This window comes from Cervus canadensis, chromosome X (assembly GCF_019320065.1).
Source record: "Cervus canadensis isolate Bull #8, Minnesota chromosome X, ASM1932006v1, whole genome shotgun sequence".
Lineage (NCBI taxonomy): Eukaryota > Metazoa > Chordata > Mammalia > Artiodactyla > Cervidae > Cervus > Cervus canadensis.
In genome coordinates this window covers 85,020,004-85,039,525 of record NC_057419.1, presented here as the reverse complement: position 1 = coordinate 85,039,525, position 19,522 = coordinate 85,020,004, and the positions used below count along the sequence as shown (strand labels likewise).

Here is a 19,522-nt window from a genome sequence, read left to right as displayed (position 1 = left end):
TCGGTGATGACATCCAGCCATCTCATCTTTTGTCATCCCCTTCTCCTCCTGCCCCCAATCCCTCCCAGCATCAGGGTCTTTTTCAATGAGTCAACTATTCACATGAGGTGGCCAAAGTACTGGAGTTTCAGCTTCAACATCAGTCCTTCCAATGAACACCCAGGGCTGATCTCCTTTAGGATGGATTGGTTGGATCTCCTTGCAGTCCAGGGGACTCTCAAGAGTCTTCTCCAACACCACAGTTCAGAAGTATCAATTTTTTGATGCTCAGCTTTCTTCACAGTCAACCTCTTACATCCATATGTGACCACTGGAAAAGCCATAGCCTTGACTAGATGGACCTTTGTTGGCATAGTAACAATGTATATTTTAAAGTGTAGAAAAATATTCATTCAGGTTATTCTTTAGAGTTTGTACTTCTAAATTTGAATTTAATTAATGTAAATATCTTAGATGTGTATAAAATTCTTGCTTAAATAGCATTTATTTCTTTTTTTTTTTCATTTCTCTGTCCTAATTGTAATTCTAGAAGAGGTAAAGTTAATTCATTTTTTTCAATAACATTTTAATAGGACCAATTCATTTGTCATGTTTTTATTTTCATACTTGGCCCTTGCACATTCTTATGTATATTTCACTTCACCATATAACACATTCGCCGGAAAAACTTTTTCAAAGATCCCTGATATGAACATATTGTTTGTATATTGTAAATGGCACATTTAACAACAATCAATGTTCATAGACCAATCTCAAAGCTCACTACTGGACACTCCATTGCAATCCAGAGAGAAGAAATCCAGTTCCATGCACCAGAACACCGATGGAAGCTTCCCTAAACAAGACCCTTGACAAGCCAATCGTCTAACCCCACTCACTGGGAGAAACCTCCACAATAAAAAGGAACCACAGACCATCAGAATACAGAAAGACGACTCCAAACACAGCAATCTAAACAGGATGAAAAGGCAGGGAAATACCCAAGAAGTAAAGAAACATGAAAAATGTCCCCCAAGCCAAACAAAAGAGGAGGAGATAGGGAATCTACCTGAAAAATAATACAGAACAATGATAGTGAAAATGATCCAAAATCTTTAAAAGAAAATAGAGTTACAGATAAATATCCTGGAGACAAGGATCGAGAAGATGCAAGAAATGTTTAACAAGGACCTAGAAGAAATACAAAAGAGTCAATTAAAGATGAATAATGCAATAAATGAGATGAAAAACACTCTGGAGGGAACCAACAGTAGAATAATGGAGGCAGAAGATAGGATAAGTGAGGTAGAAGATAAAATGGTGGAAATAAATTAAGCAGAGAGGAAAAAAGAAAAAAAAAAAAGAATCAAAAGAAATGAGGACAACCTCAGGGACCTCTGGGATAATGTGAAATGCCCCAACATTCAAATCATAAGAGTCCCAGAAGAAGAAGACAAAAAAAAAAAAAAGGCCATGAGAAAATACTCGAGGAGATAATAGCTGAAAATTTCCCTAAAATGGGGAAGGAAATAGTTACACACATCCAAGAAACCCAGAGCCCCAAACAGGATAAACCCAAGGTGAAACACTCCAAGACACATATTAGTCAAATTAACAAAGATCAAACACAAAGAACAAATATTAAAAGCAGCAAGGGAGAAACAACAAATAACACACAAAGCGATTCCCATAAGGATAACAGCTGATCTATCAATAGAAACTCTTCAGACCAGAAGGGAGTGGCAGGACATACTTAAAGTAATGAAAGACAATAACCTACAACCCAGATTACTGTACCCAGCAAGGATCTCATTCAGATATGAAAGGGAATTCAAAAGTTTTACAGACAGGCAAAAGCTGAGAGAATTCAGCACCACCAAACCAGCTCTTCAACAAATGCTAAAGGATCTTCTCTAGACAGAAAACACAGAAAGGTTGTATAAACATGAACCCAAAACAACAAAGTAAATGGCAACGGGACCATACCTATCAATAAGTACCTTAAATGTAAGTGGGTTGAATGCCCCATCCAAAAGACAAAGACTGGCTGAATGGATACAAAACAAGACCCCTATATATGCTGTCTACAAGAGACCCACCTCAAAACAAGGGACACATAGAGACTAAAAGTGAAGGGGTGTAAAAAATATTTCATGCAAATGGAGATGAAAAGAAAACAGGAGTCGCATTACTCATATCAGATAAAATAGACTTTAAAATAAAGGCCATGAAAAGAGACAAAGAAGGACACTATATAATGATCAAAGGATCAATCCAAGAAGAAGATATAACAGTTATAAATATATATGCACCCAACATAGGAGCACCACAATATGTAAGGCAAATACTAACGAGTATGAAAGGGGAAATTAACAATAACACAATAATAATGGGAGACTTTAATACCCCACTCACACCTATGGACAGATCAACTAAACAGAAAATTAACAAGGAAACACAAACTTTAAATGACACAATGGACCAGCAAGACCTAATTAATATCTATAGGACATTTCACCCCAAACAATCAATTTCATCTTTTTCTCAAGTGCACACGGAACCTTCTCCAGAATAGATCACATCCTGGGCCATAAATCTAGCCTTGGTAAATCCAAAAAAATTGAAATCATTCCAGTCATCTTTTCTGACCACAGGGCGGTAAGATTAGATCTCAATTGCAGGAAAAAAAAAAAAAAAAACTATTAAAAATTCAAACATATGGAGGCTAAATAACATGCTACCGAATAACCAAGAAATCATAGAAGAAATCACAAAAAAAAAAAAGAAATCAAAATATGCACAGAAACAAATGAAAATGAAAACACAACAACCCAATACCTATGGGACACTGTAAAAGCAGTGTTAAGGGGAAGGTTCATAGCATTACAGGCTTACCTCAAGATACAAGAAAAAAGTCAAATAAATAATCTAGCTCTACACCTAACACAACTAGAGAAGGAAGAAGTGAAGAACCCCAGGGTTAATAGAAGGAAAGTAATCTTAAAAATTAGGGCAGAAATAAATGCAAAAGAAACTAAAGTGACGGTAGCAAAAATCAACAAAGCTAAAAGATGGTTTTTTGAAAAGATAAACAAAATTGACAAACTGTTAGCAAGACTCGTTAAGAAACAAAGGGAGAAGAACCAAATCAACAAAATTAGAAAGGAAAATGGAAATATCACAACAGGCAACACTGAAATACAAAGGATCATAAGAGATTACTACCAGCAGCTCTATGCCAATAAAATGGACAACTTGGAAGAAATGGACAAATTCTTAGAAAAGTATAACTTTCGAAAACTGAACCAGGAAGAAATAGATCTTAACAGACCCATCACAAGCACAGAAATCGAAACTGTAATCAGAAAACTTCCAGCAAAAAAAAAAGCCCAGGACCAGATGGCTTCACAGCTGAATTCGACCAAAAATTTAGAGATGAGCTAACACCTATCTTACTCATACTCTTCCAGAAAATTGCAGAAGAATGTAAACTTCCAAACTCATTCTATGAAGCCACCATCACCCTAATTCCAAAACCAGACAAAGATGCCACAGAAAAAAAAAAAAAGAAAGAAAAAAGAAAACTACAGGCCAATAACACTGACGAACATAGATGCAAAAATCCTTAACAAAATTCTAGCAAATAGAATCCAACAACATATTAAAAAGATGATACATCATGACCAAATGCACTTTATCCCAGGAATGCAAGAATTCTTTAATATCCACAAATCAATGTAATACACCACATTAACAAATTGAAAGATAAAAACCATATGATTATCTCAATAGATACAGAGAAAGCCTTTGACAAAATTCAACATCCATTTATGATAAAAACTCTCCAGAAAGCAGGAATAGAAGGAACATACCTCAACATAATAAAAGCTATATATGACAAACACACAGCAAACATTATCTTCAATGGTGAAAAATTGAAAGCATTTCCCCTAAAATCAGGAACAAGACAAGGGTGCCCACTCTCACACTACTATTCAACATAGTTTTGGAAGTTTGGGCCACAGCAATCAGAACAGGAAAAAATAAAATAAAAGGAATCCAGATAGGAAAAGAAAATGTGGAACTCTCACTGTTTGCAGATGGCATGATCCTCTACATAGAAAACCCTAAAGACTCTACCAGAAAATTACTAGAGCTGATTAATGAATATAGTAAAGTGGAGGATATAAAAGAAACACACAGAAATCCCTTGCATTCCTATACACGAACAATGAGAAAACATAAAGAGAAATTAAGGAAACAATACCATTCACCACTGCAACAAGAAGAATAAAATACTTAGGAGTATATTTACCTAAAGAAACAAAAGATTTATACACAGAAAACTATAAAACACTAATGAAAGAAATCAAAGAGGACACAAATAGATGGAGAAATATACCGTTTTCATGGATTGGAAGAATCAATATTGTGAAAATGAATATAATACCCAAAGCAATCTATAGATTCAATGCAATCCCTATCAAGCTACCAGTGGTATTCATCACAGAACTAGAACAAATAATTTCACAATTTCTATGGAAATAAAAAAAAAAAAAAAAACCTTGAATAGCCAAAGCAATTTTGAGAAAGAAGAATGGAACTGGAGGAATCAACCTGCCTGACTTCAAGCTCTACTACAAAGCCACAGTCATCAAGACAGTATGGGACTGGCACAAAGACAGAAATATAGATGGATGGAACAAAATAGAAAGCCCAGAGATAAATCCACATACCTACAGATACCTTATCTTTGACAAAGGAGGCAAGGATATGCAATGGCAAAAAGACAACCTCTTTAACAAGTGGTGCTGGGAAAACTGGTCAACCACTTGTAAAAGAATGAAACTAGAACACTTTCTAACACCATACACAAAAACAAACTCAAAATGGATTAAAGATCTAAATGTAAGACCAGAAACTATAAAACTCCTAGAGAAAAACATAGGCAAAACACTCTCCGACATAAATCACAGCAGGATCCTCTATGACCCACCTCCCAGAATTTTGGAAACAAAAGCAAAAATAAAGAAATGGGACCTAATGAAACTTAAAAGCTTTTGCACAACAAAGGAAACTATAAGCAGGGTGAAAAGACAGCCCTCAGATTGGGAGAAAATAATAGCAAACGAAGCAACAGAGAAAGGATTAATCCCAAAAATATACAAACAACTCCTGCAGCTCAATTCCAGAAAAAATAAATGACCCAATCAAAAAATGGGTCAAAGATCTAAACAGACATTTCTCCAAAGAAGACATACAGATGGATAGCAAACACATGAAAAGATGCTCAACATCACTCATTATCATATAAATGCAAATCAAAACCTCAATGAGGTACCACTACACTCCAGTCAGAATGGCTCTTATCCAAAAGTCTACAAGCAATAAATGCTGGAGGGGGTGTGGAGAAAAGGGAACCCTCTTACACTGTTGGTGAGAATGCAAACTAGTACAGCCACTATGGAGAACAGTGTGGACATTTCTTAAAAATCTGGAAATAGAACTGCCATATGATCCAGCAATCCCACTCCTGGGCATACACACCAAGGAAACAAGATCTGAAAGAGACACGTGCACCCCAATGTTCATCGCAGCACTGTTTATAATAGCCAGGACATGGAAGCAACCTGGATGCTCATCAACAGAATAAAGATAAGGAAGCTGTGGTACATATACACCATGGAATATTACTCAGCCATTAAAAAGAATTCATTTGAATCAGTTCTAATGAGATGGATGAACCTGGAGCCCGTTATACAGAGTAACGTAAGCCAGAAAGATAAAGACCAATACAGTATACTAACTCATATATATGCAATTTAGAAAGATTGTAAAGATAATCCTGTATGCAAAACAGAAAAAGAGACACAGGTGTACAGAACAGACTTTTAGACTCTGCGAGGGAAGGCGAGGGTGGGATGTTCTGAGAGAACAGCATTGAAACAAATATACTATCAAGGGTGAAACAGATCACCAGCCCAGGTTGGATGCATGAGACAAATGCTCAGGGCTGGTTCACTGGGAAGACCTAGAGGGATGGGAAAGAGAGGGAGGTGGGAGGTGGGATCGGGATGGGGAACACATGTAAATCCTTGGCTGATTCATGAAAATGTATGGCAAAAACCACTACAATATTGTAAAGTAATAAGCCTCCAACTAATAAAAATAAATGGGAAAAAAAACAACTATCAATTGTTGATTAGTCAACATTAGATCACATTATTATGTAGTATTTCAATTATTTTAATCCTGCAAATAAGTTTTTCATAGATTTTATCACTTATCACAATAAATATGAATATAGTTTTCAGACATTTAGCTGACATCTCTTTTTTCATTCAAAACTTCTGAATTATTTACAAATAGCCAAATGTCTTCACACACATATTTCCAAGTACCTGCTGATCACTCTGAATTAATGACAAATAAAATCAACTACACACTGAGTGGAAATTTTGTCAAAGATGATACAATTTTTATTTTAGTTGTTACCTTAAAAATTAAGTTATAATGTTTTCACAAAATGAAAGTTCTAAAATATATGAAAAAAATTAAGTTATAATGTGTTCACATAGCCTATAGTTCTAAAAATTTAATTATATGACTCATAGTTTCTCAAAAATCTAGTAATGTAAATAAGCTTAAAATCCTAGTAAGGATAATTATATTTGGCTGATATTTGACATGGCAATTAACTAAAATGTATATGTGACTAACTAATCAAGAACTATTAGTCAATGTGAAATGCCATTAACTTCTGTAGCTATCTGTAATTCTTTAATCACTAAAACAAATATTAAAAATAAAACACAGGTCTGTAGGATGGCAAACATGTTTTGATAGGAAGGTAATTCTTATCAATTCAGTTTAATAATCCCTCAATTTAGTTCTCATCTTTTTACATACACTTTAAAATAACACTTTGCTCATGAATGTCAGTTTGTTTTCTGATATATTAAAAGTGATTTATCTTATCTCCTGAGTCCAGTAAAGCATGTCAAGTCACTCACAAGTTGAATGCAATGGTAGATGTCATTAATCCATTTTCTTATTTCCACAGGGCTTCCCTTGTGCCTCAGGTGGTAAAGAATCCACCTGCAATGTGGGAGACCTGGGTTCAATCCTTGAGTTGGGAAGATCTCCTGGAGAAGGGAATGGCAACCCACGACTGAGAGACTTTCACTTTCATTTTCTTGCATGCAATACTTCAAGTACTTAAGCCTTAATCTAATTTACCTTTAACTAGCCCCTTCTCCATGAGCTCTATATTTACAGATAGCTTGACAAATGCAACACATTATTTCAAATTATTGTGTTAATCATAGTGTATCTGGGCTTCTCAGGTGGCTCTAGTGGTAAAGAACCCACCTGTCAATGCAGGAGACACAAAAGATGCAGGTTTGATCCCTGGGTTGGGAAGATCTCCTTGAGGAGGAAATGGTAACCCACTCCAGTATTCTTGCCTGGAGAATCTCATGGACAGAGAAGTCTGGCGGTCTACTGTTCATAGAGTCACAAGAAGTTGGATAGGACTGAAACAACTTAGCACACACACACTCAATAGTGTAATGACTCTTCTAAGAGCATGTGCACTTTTAAAAGATGATTCACTAATTCATCTCTTCATTCAGCAAGTTGATTTATTTTCTACAAAATACCTGAGGAACGGAACACAGAGCTCATAGGGAAATAGGCAGGTAAGAAAAGATAGAATGAGTATGTGATCGAAATATGTACTGAGTCACCTGGGCAAAGGGACTTCTAAGAGCCTCTAATATGATAGCTTATGAATTAAGACTTCTTATCAATAATTATTTTAAACATGACAGAGATATAACTTTCCTAAAATTGACGAAAAGCTATGACAATGCAGCAATGCAAATATTATGCCACGAATGAGTAGAAGTTTTATAAGGGAAAATATGGCTATGGAAGTGCAGTAGTGCTACTTATCCAAAGTATTAAGTTTTCACTTAAGACTTCAGACTTCTCCAAACCTCAACTATTTCCAAAGTGAATTTTAAAATATTCTATTGGGCTTTTTAATCTGTACAATTCATATGTTTCCGGTTATATCAAATTCACAATACCATCACATGCAAGCAAACATTAAGCAATTTTTTCTGCTAAAATTTCAAGTCAATTGGGCAATTGGTTGCATTAAAAAATAATTTTGTCGTTATAAACTTAATGTTTTCATCTGCATGCCTAGATACCATCAAGATAAATCCTATGTAAATATCTAAAACAGATGCTAAAAATCACGTCTTAAAGTTTCTACTTGAATTAAAGAATCTCTTCCACCCCAAACAAAACCCCAGACTTATAAACTTGGCCAATCCCTTCTACTGTTTGGGCCATAATTTTCCTTCTTTAAAAAATGTAGGGAACTTCCCTGGCAGTCCAATGATTAAGATTCTGCACTTCCACTGCATGGGGCATGGGTTCGATCCCTGATTGGGAAACTAAGATCCCGCATGTCATGCAGCACGGCCAAAAAACAAAGAAAGAAACAAATTTTAAATTTAAATGTAGAATTAACCTTTAAATTCCTTTGTAATACTAATGTTATTTAACATGACTCTCAAAAAGTTTTGAGGCTCCAGTCTTGTGTCTGATTTTCCCGGTTGCTTAGAGGTAAAGAATCTGCCTTTAATGCAGAAGTGAGTTCCATCCCTGAGTTGGGAAGATGCCCTGGAATAAGAAATGGGAGCCCACTCCAGTATTCTTGCCTGGGGAATCCCACGGACAGAGGAGCCTGGCAGGCTACAGTCCATGGGGTTGCAAAGAGTCGGACATGACTGGACAACTAAACAGCAACAAATCTTGTGTCAGATACTGTGCTAAGCACTGCAGAAACAAAGATAAATGTCACAGGAATTCTGCCATTAAGGCTCTGATATTTTAATGGAAAGCACAAGCATATAAGCAAATAATTACATTCAAAGTTGGCAGTTCAATAACTGAGGTGATTTTGAACGCTAAGGGAACAAAAGAATGTCTAATACAGAATGGATGGTTTGGCAGAAAGTGGGATGGATATTGGCAGTGAGTGGGAAGAGCTGGCCTGCTGCACAGGCATGAAAGTAAGGCTCCCTTTTGTCAGAACATTCATAGTTCACAGTTGGAGGAGAAAAGGGTACATAAGAAGAGACATGAAGAGATGACTAATACAATGGTGCTCAAAATTCTCCAAGCCAGGCTTCAGCAATACGTGAACCATGAACTTCCAGATGTTCAAGCTGGTTTTAGAAAAGGCAGAGGAACCAGAGATCAAATTGCCAACATCCACTGGATCATCGAAAAAGCAAGAGCGTTCCAGAAAAACATCTATTTCTGCTTTAATGACTACACCAAAGGCTTTGACTGTGTGGATCACAATAAACTGTGAAAAATAATTCAAGAGATGGGAATACCAGACCACCTGACCTGCCTCTTGAAAAACCTATATGCATGTCAGGAAGCAACAGTTAGAACTGGATATGGAACAACAAACAGGTTCCAAATAGGAAAAGAGGTACATCAGGGCTGTATATTGTCACCCTGCTTATTTAAATTATGTGCAGAGTACATCATGAGAAATGCTGAGCTGGAAGAAGCACAAGCTGGAATCAACATTGCCAGGAGAAATATCAATAACCTCAGATATGCAGATGATACCACCTTTATGGCAGAAAGTGAAGAGGAACTAAAAAGCCTCTTGATGAAAGTGAAAGAAGAGAGTGAAAAAGTTGGCTTAAAGCTCAACATTCAGAAAACTAAGATCATGGCATCTTGTCCCATCACTTCATGGGAAATAGATGGGGAAACAGTGGAAACAGTGTCAGACTTCATTTTGGGGGCGTTCCAAAATCACTGCAGATGGTGATTGCAGCCATGAAATTAAAAGACTTGGAAGGAAAGTTATGACCAACCTAGAAAGCATATTAAAAAACAGAGACATCACTTTGCCAACAAAGGTCAGTCTAGTCAAGGCTATGGTTTTTCGAGTGGTCACGTATGGATGTGAGAGTTGGACTGTGAAGAAAGCTGGGTGCCAAAAAATTGATGCTTTTGAACTCTGGTGTTGGAGAAGACTCTTGAGAGTCCCTTGGACTGCAAGGAGATTCAACCAGTCCATCCCAGAGGAGATCAGTCCTGGATGTTCACTGGAAGGTCTGATGCTGAAGCTGAAACTCCAGTACTTTGGCCACCTGATGCGAAGAGCTGACTCATTTGAAAAGACCCTGATGCTGGGAAAGATTGAAGGCAGGAGCAGAAGGGGACGACAGAGGATGAGATGGTTGGATGGCATCACCGACTCGATGGACATGAGTTTGAGTAGACTCCGTGAGTTGGTGATGGATAGGGAGGCCTGGCATGCTGCAATTCATGGGGTCATAAAGAATCAGACACGACTGAGCGACTGAACTGAACTGAACTGAAACTCAGATACGAGAAAGCCTTGAATGCCAGTTTAAATTTGAGTATTGACTGATTCATTGATTAATTGAAGTACTGATTTACAATATAATCTGTATGTATTATATATAATCAGTATAATATAATATTTACAATATTATATCAGCTTGAGGTGTACAATATATTGATTCAATACTTTTATACATTACAAAAATTATCACCATGGTAAATCTAGTTACCGTCTGCCTCCATGCAAAGTTATTACAGTATTTTGACTATATTTCCTCTGCTATCCAGTATATCCCTGTAAAATTATATCTATTTTATAAATGGAAGTTTGTATGTCTTAATTTCCCTTACCAATTACACTCATCCTCCCCATGGCCCTCCTCTCTGGTAACCACCAGTTTGTTCTCTGTATCTGTAAGTCTGTTTTGTTTTTTTTTAATGTTTGTTTGTTTTCTGTGTCTTTTAGATTTCACATATAAGTGAAATCATATGATGTCTGTCTTTCCGACTTAAAGTTGAATTTTTTGATGTAGACAATAAAATGACTTTACCTGATTCTAATTTAGGGACAATAGCATAAATAAAATCTTACAGCATGAAAAATATTGTTTTTGTTTTTCTTAATGAAAACATTGAGGGGTAGAACGAAAGTGTTCTTGAATTTCAACATTTAAAAAATAATATTTGAAAGAAATATTATGTTTTAAGGAAGTCTCATATCATCAGAATGGTCAGTTCACTTTACTTTGCTGATGGGGGCACTTTAATGAAAAAAAGTGAGAAGAATCAGGATAGCTGTTCAGGGGCTTCCCAGGTGGCACAGTGGTAAAGATTCCACCTGCCAATGCAGGAGATGCTGGAAAAATGGGTTCAACCCCTGGGTTGGGAAGATCCCCAGGAGTAGGAAAAGACAACCCGCTCCAGTATTCTTGCCTGGAAAATTCTATGGACAGAGTATCCTGGAGAGCTACAGTCCATGGGGTTGCAAAGTCAGCGGGGACTGAGCATGCATGCAAGATACATTCTACTAAAATAGATTATTCTATGATTGCAGGACTTTCCTTGGTTGTCTAACAGTGGAGACCCGATACTCATCACACAGGAATAAAACTGATTCTGGAGCAAGAAGGAATCCTTTTTAGTAATGATAGATTGAGATACTGGGTTTATCAAACTCATACACTTTAATCTCTATCACTACTACTGCAACTCATCCATAAACTCAGTTTTAAGAAGGTTGCTTTGGAAGTTTATCTAGAATCGCAAAAATGTATACGTTTGTCAAGTTATGTCTCGTTTTTTTTTTTGTAACTATGTAAAACAGAAAAAAATCTAGATATTCAAAAAATGTTTACTACACTACAAGAAAAATGCTGATCCTTTATTTAATAGTACATTTAATTCATTTAAAATTATATGATACCCTATTAGTAGTGTCCTTGGGTCTCTTTTCATTGATATTTCAGTGAGACCATTTTGCTGTATTTACTCAAAAGCATAAATGTTCTTTATTCTCTTTTGCCATTATAAAAAGAATGTCAGGGAAAGATTAAATAAATCATTAAAGTTGGGTTCACAATAAATAAACCACAAAAAAATAGGTGCTACTCAGTGTGAGAAATACACTTTTTCTAAAGGTGTATTTTATATAGGAACTTAAGGAATCTGAATTCAGATATCACAAGTTTGAAAATGTTCATTAATTTACATAGTTTCTCATTTTATCTATCATTCTAAAACACCTGCATACATTAAGAAACTGGGTTGAAGGGTCAAAATAAGCACTGGAGAGAGAGACTTAATTTCAGATTAAACAATATTTTATTACTTTGACACCAAATCACAATACTGCCTTACTAAGCAACAAATAAACTAACATGAAAATCTACTTCATGTTCAAAATGAAATAAGTTACGTATATTAAAGTCTTTATAAATACAAAAAACTGCTCTAGAATAAGGTAATGTGACATGTCAACTTAAATTTTAAATTAGAAAAGCAAAGTCAAATTATAAATGTGTAATTTCTGAATTGAACATTAGTGCAAGATTTGGCAGTTACAACTTAGTATTCCTCATAATGTACTGAAGGCAGGATTTGAATCTCTATATCACTATATTTTGTGAGACTGTATGAGCTTTTAAATGTTTTATTGTATATAGTTCTGCTGCTGCTGCTGCTAAAGCACTTCAGTCGTGTCCAGTTCTGTGCGACCCCATAAATGGCAGCCCACCAGGCTCCGCCGTCTCTGGGATTCTCCAGGCAAGAACACTGGAGTAGGTGGCCATTTCCTTCTCCAATGCACAAAAGTGAAAAGTGAAAGTGAAGTCGCTCAGTCGTGTCCGACTCTTAGCGACCCCATGGACTGCAGCTTACCAGGCTCCTCTGTCCATGGGATTTTCCAGGCAAGAGTACTGGAGTGGGTTGCCATTGCCTCCTCCGGTATAGTTCTGTTGTGGTTTTATTGTATATAGTGCCTGTTTAAAATGTTAAGTGACAAACAAAAAGGCACCCTACTTAATGGGAGAGGACATTTGCAAATGATATATCTGATAAGGGGTTAATATCCAAAATATACAAATAATCCATACAATTCAGCATCCAAAAAATCAATTAAAAATTAGTTGAGAGTTTAAATACATTTGGGCTTCCCTGATAGCTCAATTGGTAAAGAATCTTCCTGCAATGCAGGAGGCCCCGATTCAGTTCCTGGGTGAGGAAGATCCACTGGAGAAGGGATAGGCTACCCCCACTCCAGTATTCTTGGGCTTCCCTTGTGGCTCAGCTGGTAAAGAATCCGCTTGCAATGTGGGAGACCTGGGTTCGACCTGTGGGTTGGGAAGATCCCTTGGAGAAGGGAAAGACTCCCACTCCAGTATTCTGGCCTAGAGAATTCCATGGACCACAGGGTTGCAAAGAATCAGACACGACTGAGCGACTTTCACTTCACTTTCACTTTGAATCCTTTCTTGTTTTTTTCCAAAGAAAACATACAAATGGCCAGCAGACAAATGAAAGGATGCTCAACATCACTAATCAGGGGAATGCAAACTAAAACCACAATGAGATACCAATCCCCACCTATCAAAACAGTTATAAAAAAGACAACAAACAACACATGTTGGTCAGGATGTGGAAAAAAAGGAAGCCTACTGTGTTGTTGGTCAGAGTGTAAATTGATCCAACCACTTAGGAAAAGAGTATGGAAGTTCTTCAAAAAATTAAAAATAGAACTACCATATGATAGAACAACTTTGAGTGTTTGGCCAAAGAAAATGAAAACACTAATTCAGAAAGATATAGCACACCAATGTTGACTGCAGCATTTATCATGATAGCCATGATATAAGATCAAACTAAGTGTCCATCCTTAGATGAACGGATAAAGAAGATGTGATTTTATGTATGTATGTATGTATGTGTGTGTGTGTGTGTGTGTGTGTGTATATATAATGGAATATTGCTCAGCCATAATAAATGAAGTCTTGCTGACATAGACAACATAGATATCTATCTAGAGGGTATCATGCTAAGTGAAATAAGTCAGACAATGAAAGACAAATACTATCTGATCTTACTGATAGGAGGAATCTAAAAATCAAAACAAAGAAAAGCAAAACAGACTAATAGATACAGACAATAAATGTGTATTTAAAAGAAGTTAGGGGTCTAGGCTGTTGAAATAAGTGAAGGGGATTAAGAGGTACAAACCTCAGTTACAAAATACATAAATCATGGGAATATACAGAATGTGGAATATGGTCAGTAAAGCTGTAATAACTTTGGGGACAGATGGCTACTGTATTTATGGTGTTGATCATTTCATATTGTATGCACATTCAAATCACTCTGTAGTATACCTGAAAGTAATATAAAGTTGAGCATTAACTATATTTCAATCAATTAAATATTGAGTGGTACACCTTAAACCTGATTTTAATAAATGACAGTTACCCTCTCCACACATTAGACATTTGAGATTTTCTGATCTTTGGTTTATATTTTGACTTCATTTAATATTACTTTAATGACCATAGTAATGCTTGCAATATTCTCTAGTAGCAGGTGAAACAGCTCCCTGAAAAAGGTTTACTTTTTTCTGTGATGTTATGAACAAGCATTTCAAATAGACTAGTTTTTTTGTTGTTGTTGTTGTTGTTAGCTCTGTCATCTTTTAAAAGGACTACTTCTGAGAGCATTCTGAAAAATAAGGAAAAGATGGCTGAAAGCAAAACTTGACATTGCAGTGTTAATTTTAGTTCATATTCCAGAAGACACTAGTTTTAAGAGAAAATGATTTAAGGATGTTCATCATATTATCACAGATTTGACAAGATCCGCAAGTGTCATTATGAATGCTGATGATAAGATGTCAGAAGCTAGATAAAAGAATAAAAAGTAAATGAAAGTACATGAAGGAACTGAGCTCTTCTCTTTAAAGGTATTTTGTAGATAGTGATGCAGATTATTTCATTTAGCATGATACTGTCTAGATTAATTGTGTTGGCAGAAGGAAACCAGATTGCTCTTTTCTGAAAAAGGGCATTTGGCTTTAATCACCATTTACATATATTGAAGCTATTGGCACTAGATACAAATAGAATTAAGAGTTTTAATGTAATTTCTGTACTACCAACATGACATTTTAAAGAATGCTAAAAATCTTGCAAACAAATCACTGTATACAGTAGTGATGAAATAGAATATTTTTGCAGAAAGTAGTGTAATTTTTTCCTCATTTACAGATGGAACTGATAAAACTATGTAGCAATGAGAGAATCACTTTAATACCAAGAAAAAATGCATTTAGAATTAAAATGATCAGCTATTTTTTTTTAAAGATAACTGTGTATCTGCTAAAAGCCTTGATAGGGAAAAAAAGTAACATTGATATGCAAATTATCATGATAATATATAGATAAATAACCAAAAACATCTAAATGATAAGATGGGGAGGGGGGAAAAATGAAAGGAAAGAGAGAGAGAGAGAGAAAAAAAACAGAGAATGAGAGATGTTTGTATTCACATTTCTTGAGATTACAACTTAATCTTTGTTTAGAGACTGAATGGGCAGTAGAATCTGCATTTAAATAGGTTTTTTTTTTTAATTTTAAATAACGAATATTGCCTTAACATTAAAAAAAAAAACTATCTGTTGCTATTTCATCATATTTTATTTTATAACCAATACATTTTCTCACCTTTTATGTCACTTTCTAAGTAGTTTATCAAAGAATTGACTGTTATGTATGGAGACATCTACCATTAAATTTTAATGTACTAGCCAAATCACCACGATGTTACTCTAATTCACAGATAGAGTTAACACGTCTTGACGGAAATTTATGTTGAATTTCTGGTGGTAATAATGCTTTCTAACAGAACTATACAGAAGCTAGTTCTTTTCCCCTAGCTTCTCCTACAGGTACAATAAATATGTCCACCCTGAGGAGGAAAACTGTTTTTCCCCTTCAGTAGTGAGCAACATTAGTGATTCAAGGAGGACAATAAGACACTGTGCTGAGGTGCATTGTGAGGAGACAGGAAAGAGAGCAGCAGATCTATTTTTGCAAATCAGACAACATGCCCTTGCAATATAGTAATTAAATGTTTATTAGATAAATGGAGTCTATGTGCTCCTGAAGTTATAGATTGGATATTAAGGAAAATTAAGCTAAAGGTCACTTGTAGATATTCTTTATTTTTTAAGAGAAAAGCAACATAACTTGTGTAAATGGAGGGTAGTGATAAGATAATTGTGGGACTTGAAATACTGCAAGGAAATATAAAATTCATTCAGATATCTGCACATTTTACATAGTTCATAAACTTGGCTTCTTTTCTCCACTTAACTATAGATTATTACTGTAGAGTAACTTAATATAGACTAACATAATGTCTGAATTTGGCAAAGAGGAAAATGGGGAATTGGCATTACCTTATTTTTTTCCTTGAATAACGTACTTTAACAATTGTTTCCTAATTGTCTGCTATCTACTCTCAAAATAAGAGTTGATAACAAGGAAAATAAAACTAGTAGTGATTCATCTAGAATTTTTATTGAAAAACAAAAGCTTTCATGCATACGTGGAGATCAGAATTTTCTAAGATTTCTCTTTCACATATATTGAAGGAAGAAAATACTTAGGCTTTAAAGCAATGCAGTCGTCTCTACTACTGTTTAGTTTCTCATTTTAAGGTTATTCCAGTCAGATTCTGGTAGCCAGATATTAATCTGTTCAACAATTTTTATTTCAGGTTTTTCTTTGTTCCACAACCAAATAAATGTGTGATGTTAGGTACTTCACATCCTCACTAGGACTGTTTTCTCATCTATAGAATAAACTATGTGAACTCTCTCATCTTCAAAGTTCTTTCAGACAAAAAGTTATTTTCCTTTTGTCATTTTTTAAAAAGAGGTAAGAAAGCTTTCCAATTGTTTAAGGCTCAGCCCACCACAGCTTCCCAGGTGGCTCAGTGGTAAAGAATCTGCCTGTCAAGCAGAAGATGCAGGAGACCCTGGTTCAATCCCTGGGTCAGGAGGATCACCTAGAGGAGGGCATGGCAACCCATTCCAGTATTCTTGCCTGGAGAATCCCATGGACAGAGGAACCTGGTGGACTACAGTCCATGGGGTCACAAAAGAGTTCGACAGGACTGAACATGCACACAAACACACACACAACCTACCACATAATACCTTGACTAGATATTCAGCAGTTTGCTACTACTGTACATAATTTTAATTTTTTAATTAATTAATTTATTTATGGGGCTTCCCAGGTGGCAATAGTGGTAAAGAACCCACTTGCCAATGCAAGAGATGTAAGAGAGGTGGATTCAACTCCTGGGTCAGGAAGATTCCCTGGAAGAGGGCATGGTGACTCACTCCAGTGTTCTTTCCTGGAGAATTCCATGAACGGAGTAACCTGGAGGGCTACAGTCCATAGGAACACAAAGAGTCAGACATGACTGAAGAGACTTAGCACACACACACACACACACACATTTATTTATGGCTGTGCTAGGTCTTCGTTGCTGTGCTTTCTCTAGTTGCAACAGTTGTGGGCTACTCTTTAATTGCAGTGTGTGGTGGCTTCTCTTGTTGCAGAGCATGGGTTCCAAGTTCCTGAGCTTCACTAGTTGTGGCTCCTGGCCTTCAGTAGTTGAGGCTCAAGGGGTCAGTTTTTGTGGCACTGGCTTAATTGCTTTGCTGCATATTGAATCTTCCAAGACTAGGGATAGAACCCATGTCCCAAGCATTGACAGGCTGATTCTTAACCACAGGACCACCAGAGAAGTTTGGGCACATAATTTTAAAATAAAAGAGCAGATCATTGTCAACAGTGCCTGAGGGTTAGTGATAATACCTCTTCTACTCCCCATCTTATAATTTTGGAGAAAGACATTATAGAGAAAATATTCTTGACTTAAAATGTCTGAGATGAGATGTCATCATGCCTCTAAACTCATACTACTGATTAAAGTAAATGATTCTAAAAATTGCAATTTTACAATCTCCTTATCTGATAGAGTAATTACCTCCTACTTTGTATGATATTATTCATCTTTGAAACAAATAAAAAAAGTCCCTAAATTATAAAGTGTTCTGGCAAAAAATTGAATATATGCTAAACAGATAATCACATGCTCCCAGGGTGGTTACAATCCTCACATGCTTATCATTATGACTTTTCTCTGCACTCTATTCCAGGAAGTATATTAAGTTATTATGACCTTTTTAGTCCAGCTCACCACATGGAAGCATGCTTTTGGACAAAAGGATCTCTCCAATAATGCTATTAACAATGTTATATTATGCACTATTGTTTCTGTCTACTTCTAGGAGTCATGCAACATGGCTGCAAGTATTAGGAAGAGATAGGTGCCTGGATCTTGAGAAGCATGACTATGGATAAATAAATTGCAGGAGTCTGGTTTATTGGTAATATGCACCATTTAAATGGATTTTAAAATTTTCATTTTACAAATTTTCCTTACTTTAAAAAATTCCTTCTATTGTTAATTTACACCAATACATTTTCTTCATTAAAGGCATTTCTATAACTTGATGTTCAAGAGGGTTTTGATTAAATCAGGCCTTTACTTATGATGAGTCTAAGAAAATTTAATTATTTTAGATAATGTGTCTAACTTTCTGAACTAAAATAAAATCATATGATGGCATTAAATGTTAAGATATTGCCAATGGTAACTGTTCATATAAGATAAGGAACAAAGAAGGTAAGGCAAAATAAAATAAAAGCAAAAAAAAAAGAAAAAAGAAAGAAAACAAAATAGTCTTGTGCCAAATTCTCAGTGTACTTCCTTGGCTAACTATGTTTAACATAGCTTCAACAGCTCTTCTAGTTCTACTATTTCAAGAAAACAAATCAAGGACAGAGTATTTTGCTGTACTCTGTTAAGCATAGGCTATAATCTTCTCTTTTATTTTTCCAGGGCTGTGTTCTTCATAAAACTTATTTTGGAGGAGAAGATAGTTATATTTTCTCCAGTGGTAACATGCAACCAAGAAAAAAGCTAAAATCCTAAAATGATACATTATTTCAAGGCATTTTGCTATCCTACTTAAATAGTATATGTGAAAATGTGAAATATACAGTGCATGTATTCTCAGTTGCTCAGTAGTGTCTGACACTTTGCAACCCATGGACTGCAGCCTACCAGGCTCCTCTGTCCATGGGATTTCCCAGGTAAAAATACTGGAGTGGGTTGCCACTTTCTTCTCCAGGGATTCTTCCCAAGCCAGGGATCAAACCTGCATCTCCTGCATTGGCAGGTGGATTCTTTACCACTGAGCCCAATCATGCCCAATAAGAAAAATTCAATAATGAAACTGTACCTGCCTAACACTGAGGTTTTTACTCACATTATGAATGAAGTCCACAGTGAGGAAGGACTGTAACAACCGCCCTATGCTGACCCCTCAAACCCACCAGTTTTATCCAAGAGGGAAATGAAGTTGATAGAGACTGGTGTTTTTAATTTTTTCTTCCCTTGCCTTCTTTTGTTCTTTCTTTCCTTCATTCTATTGTCTATTCACAATTGAATCTATGTTATTTGTATATTTGTTTGAATCTTAGATATCCATGTTCTTTTTACCTTTCAC

The 19,522-nt window shown here is 35.8% G+C and overlaps 1 protein-coding gene across 2 annotated transcripts in view; it reads right to left on the bottom strand.

Annotated features, from left to right (window-relative positions):
• The window catches only part of PCDH11X (protocadherin 11 X-linked), a 985,621-nt gene that overhangs the window by 61,680 nt on the left and 904,419 nt on the right, over positions 1-19,522 (bottom strand). Inside the window, exon 8 of one of the 2 annotated variants that reach the window (XM_043458686.1) lies at positions 7,581-7,640. The exons of the other annotated variant lie outside the window; for it this stretch is intronic. Coding sequence (XP_043314621.1) covers positions 7,630-7,640 — 11 coding nt within the window. The 3' untranslated portion in view covers positions 7,581-7,629. Of the gene's footprint in view, positions 1-7,580; positions 7,641-19,522 lie in introns of those variants that run through there. 2 annotated transcript variants of the gene reach the window in all.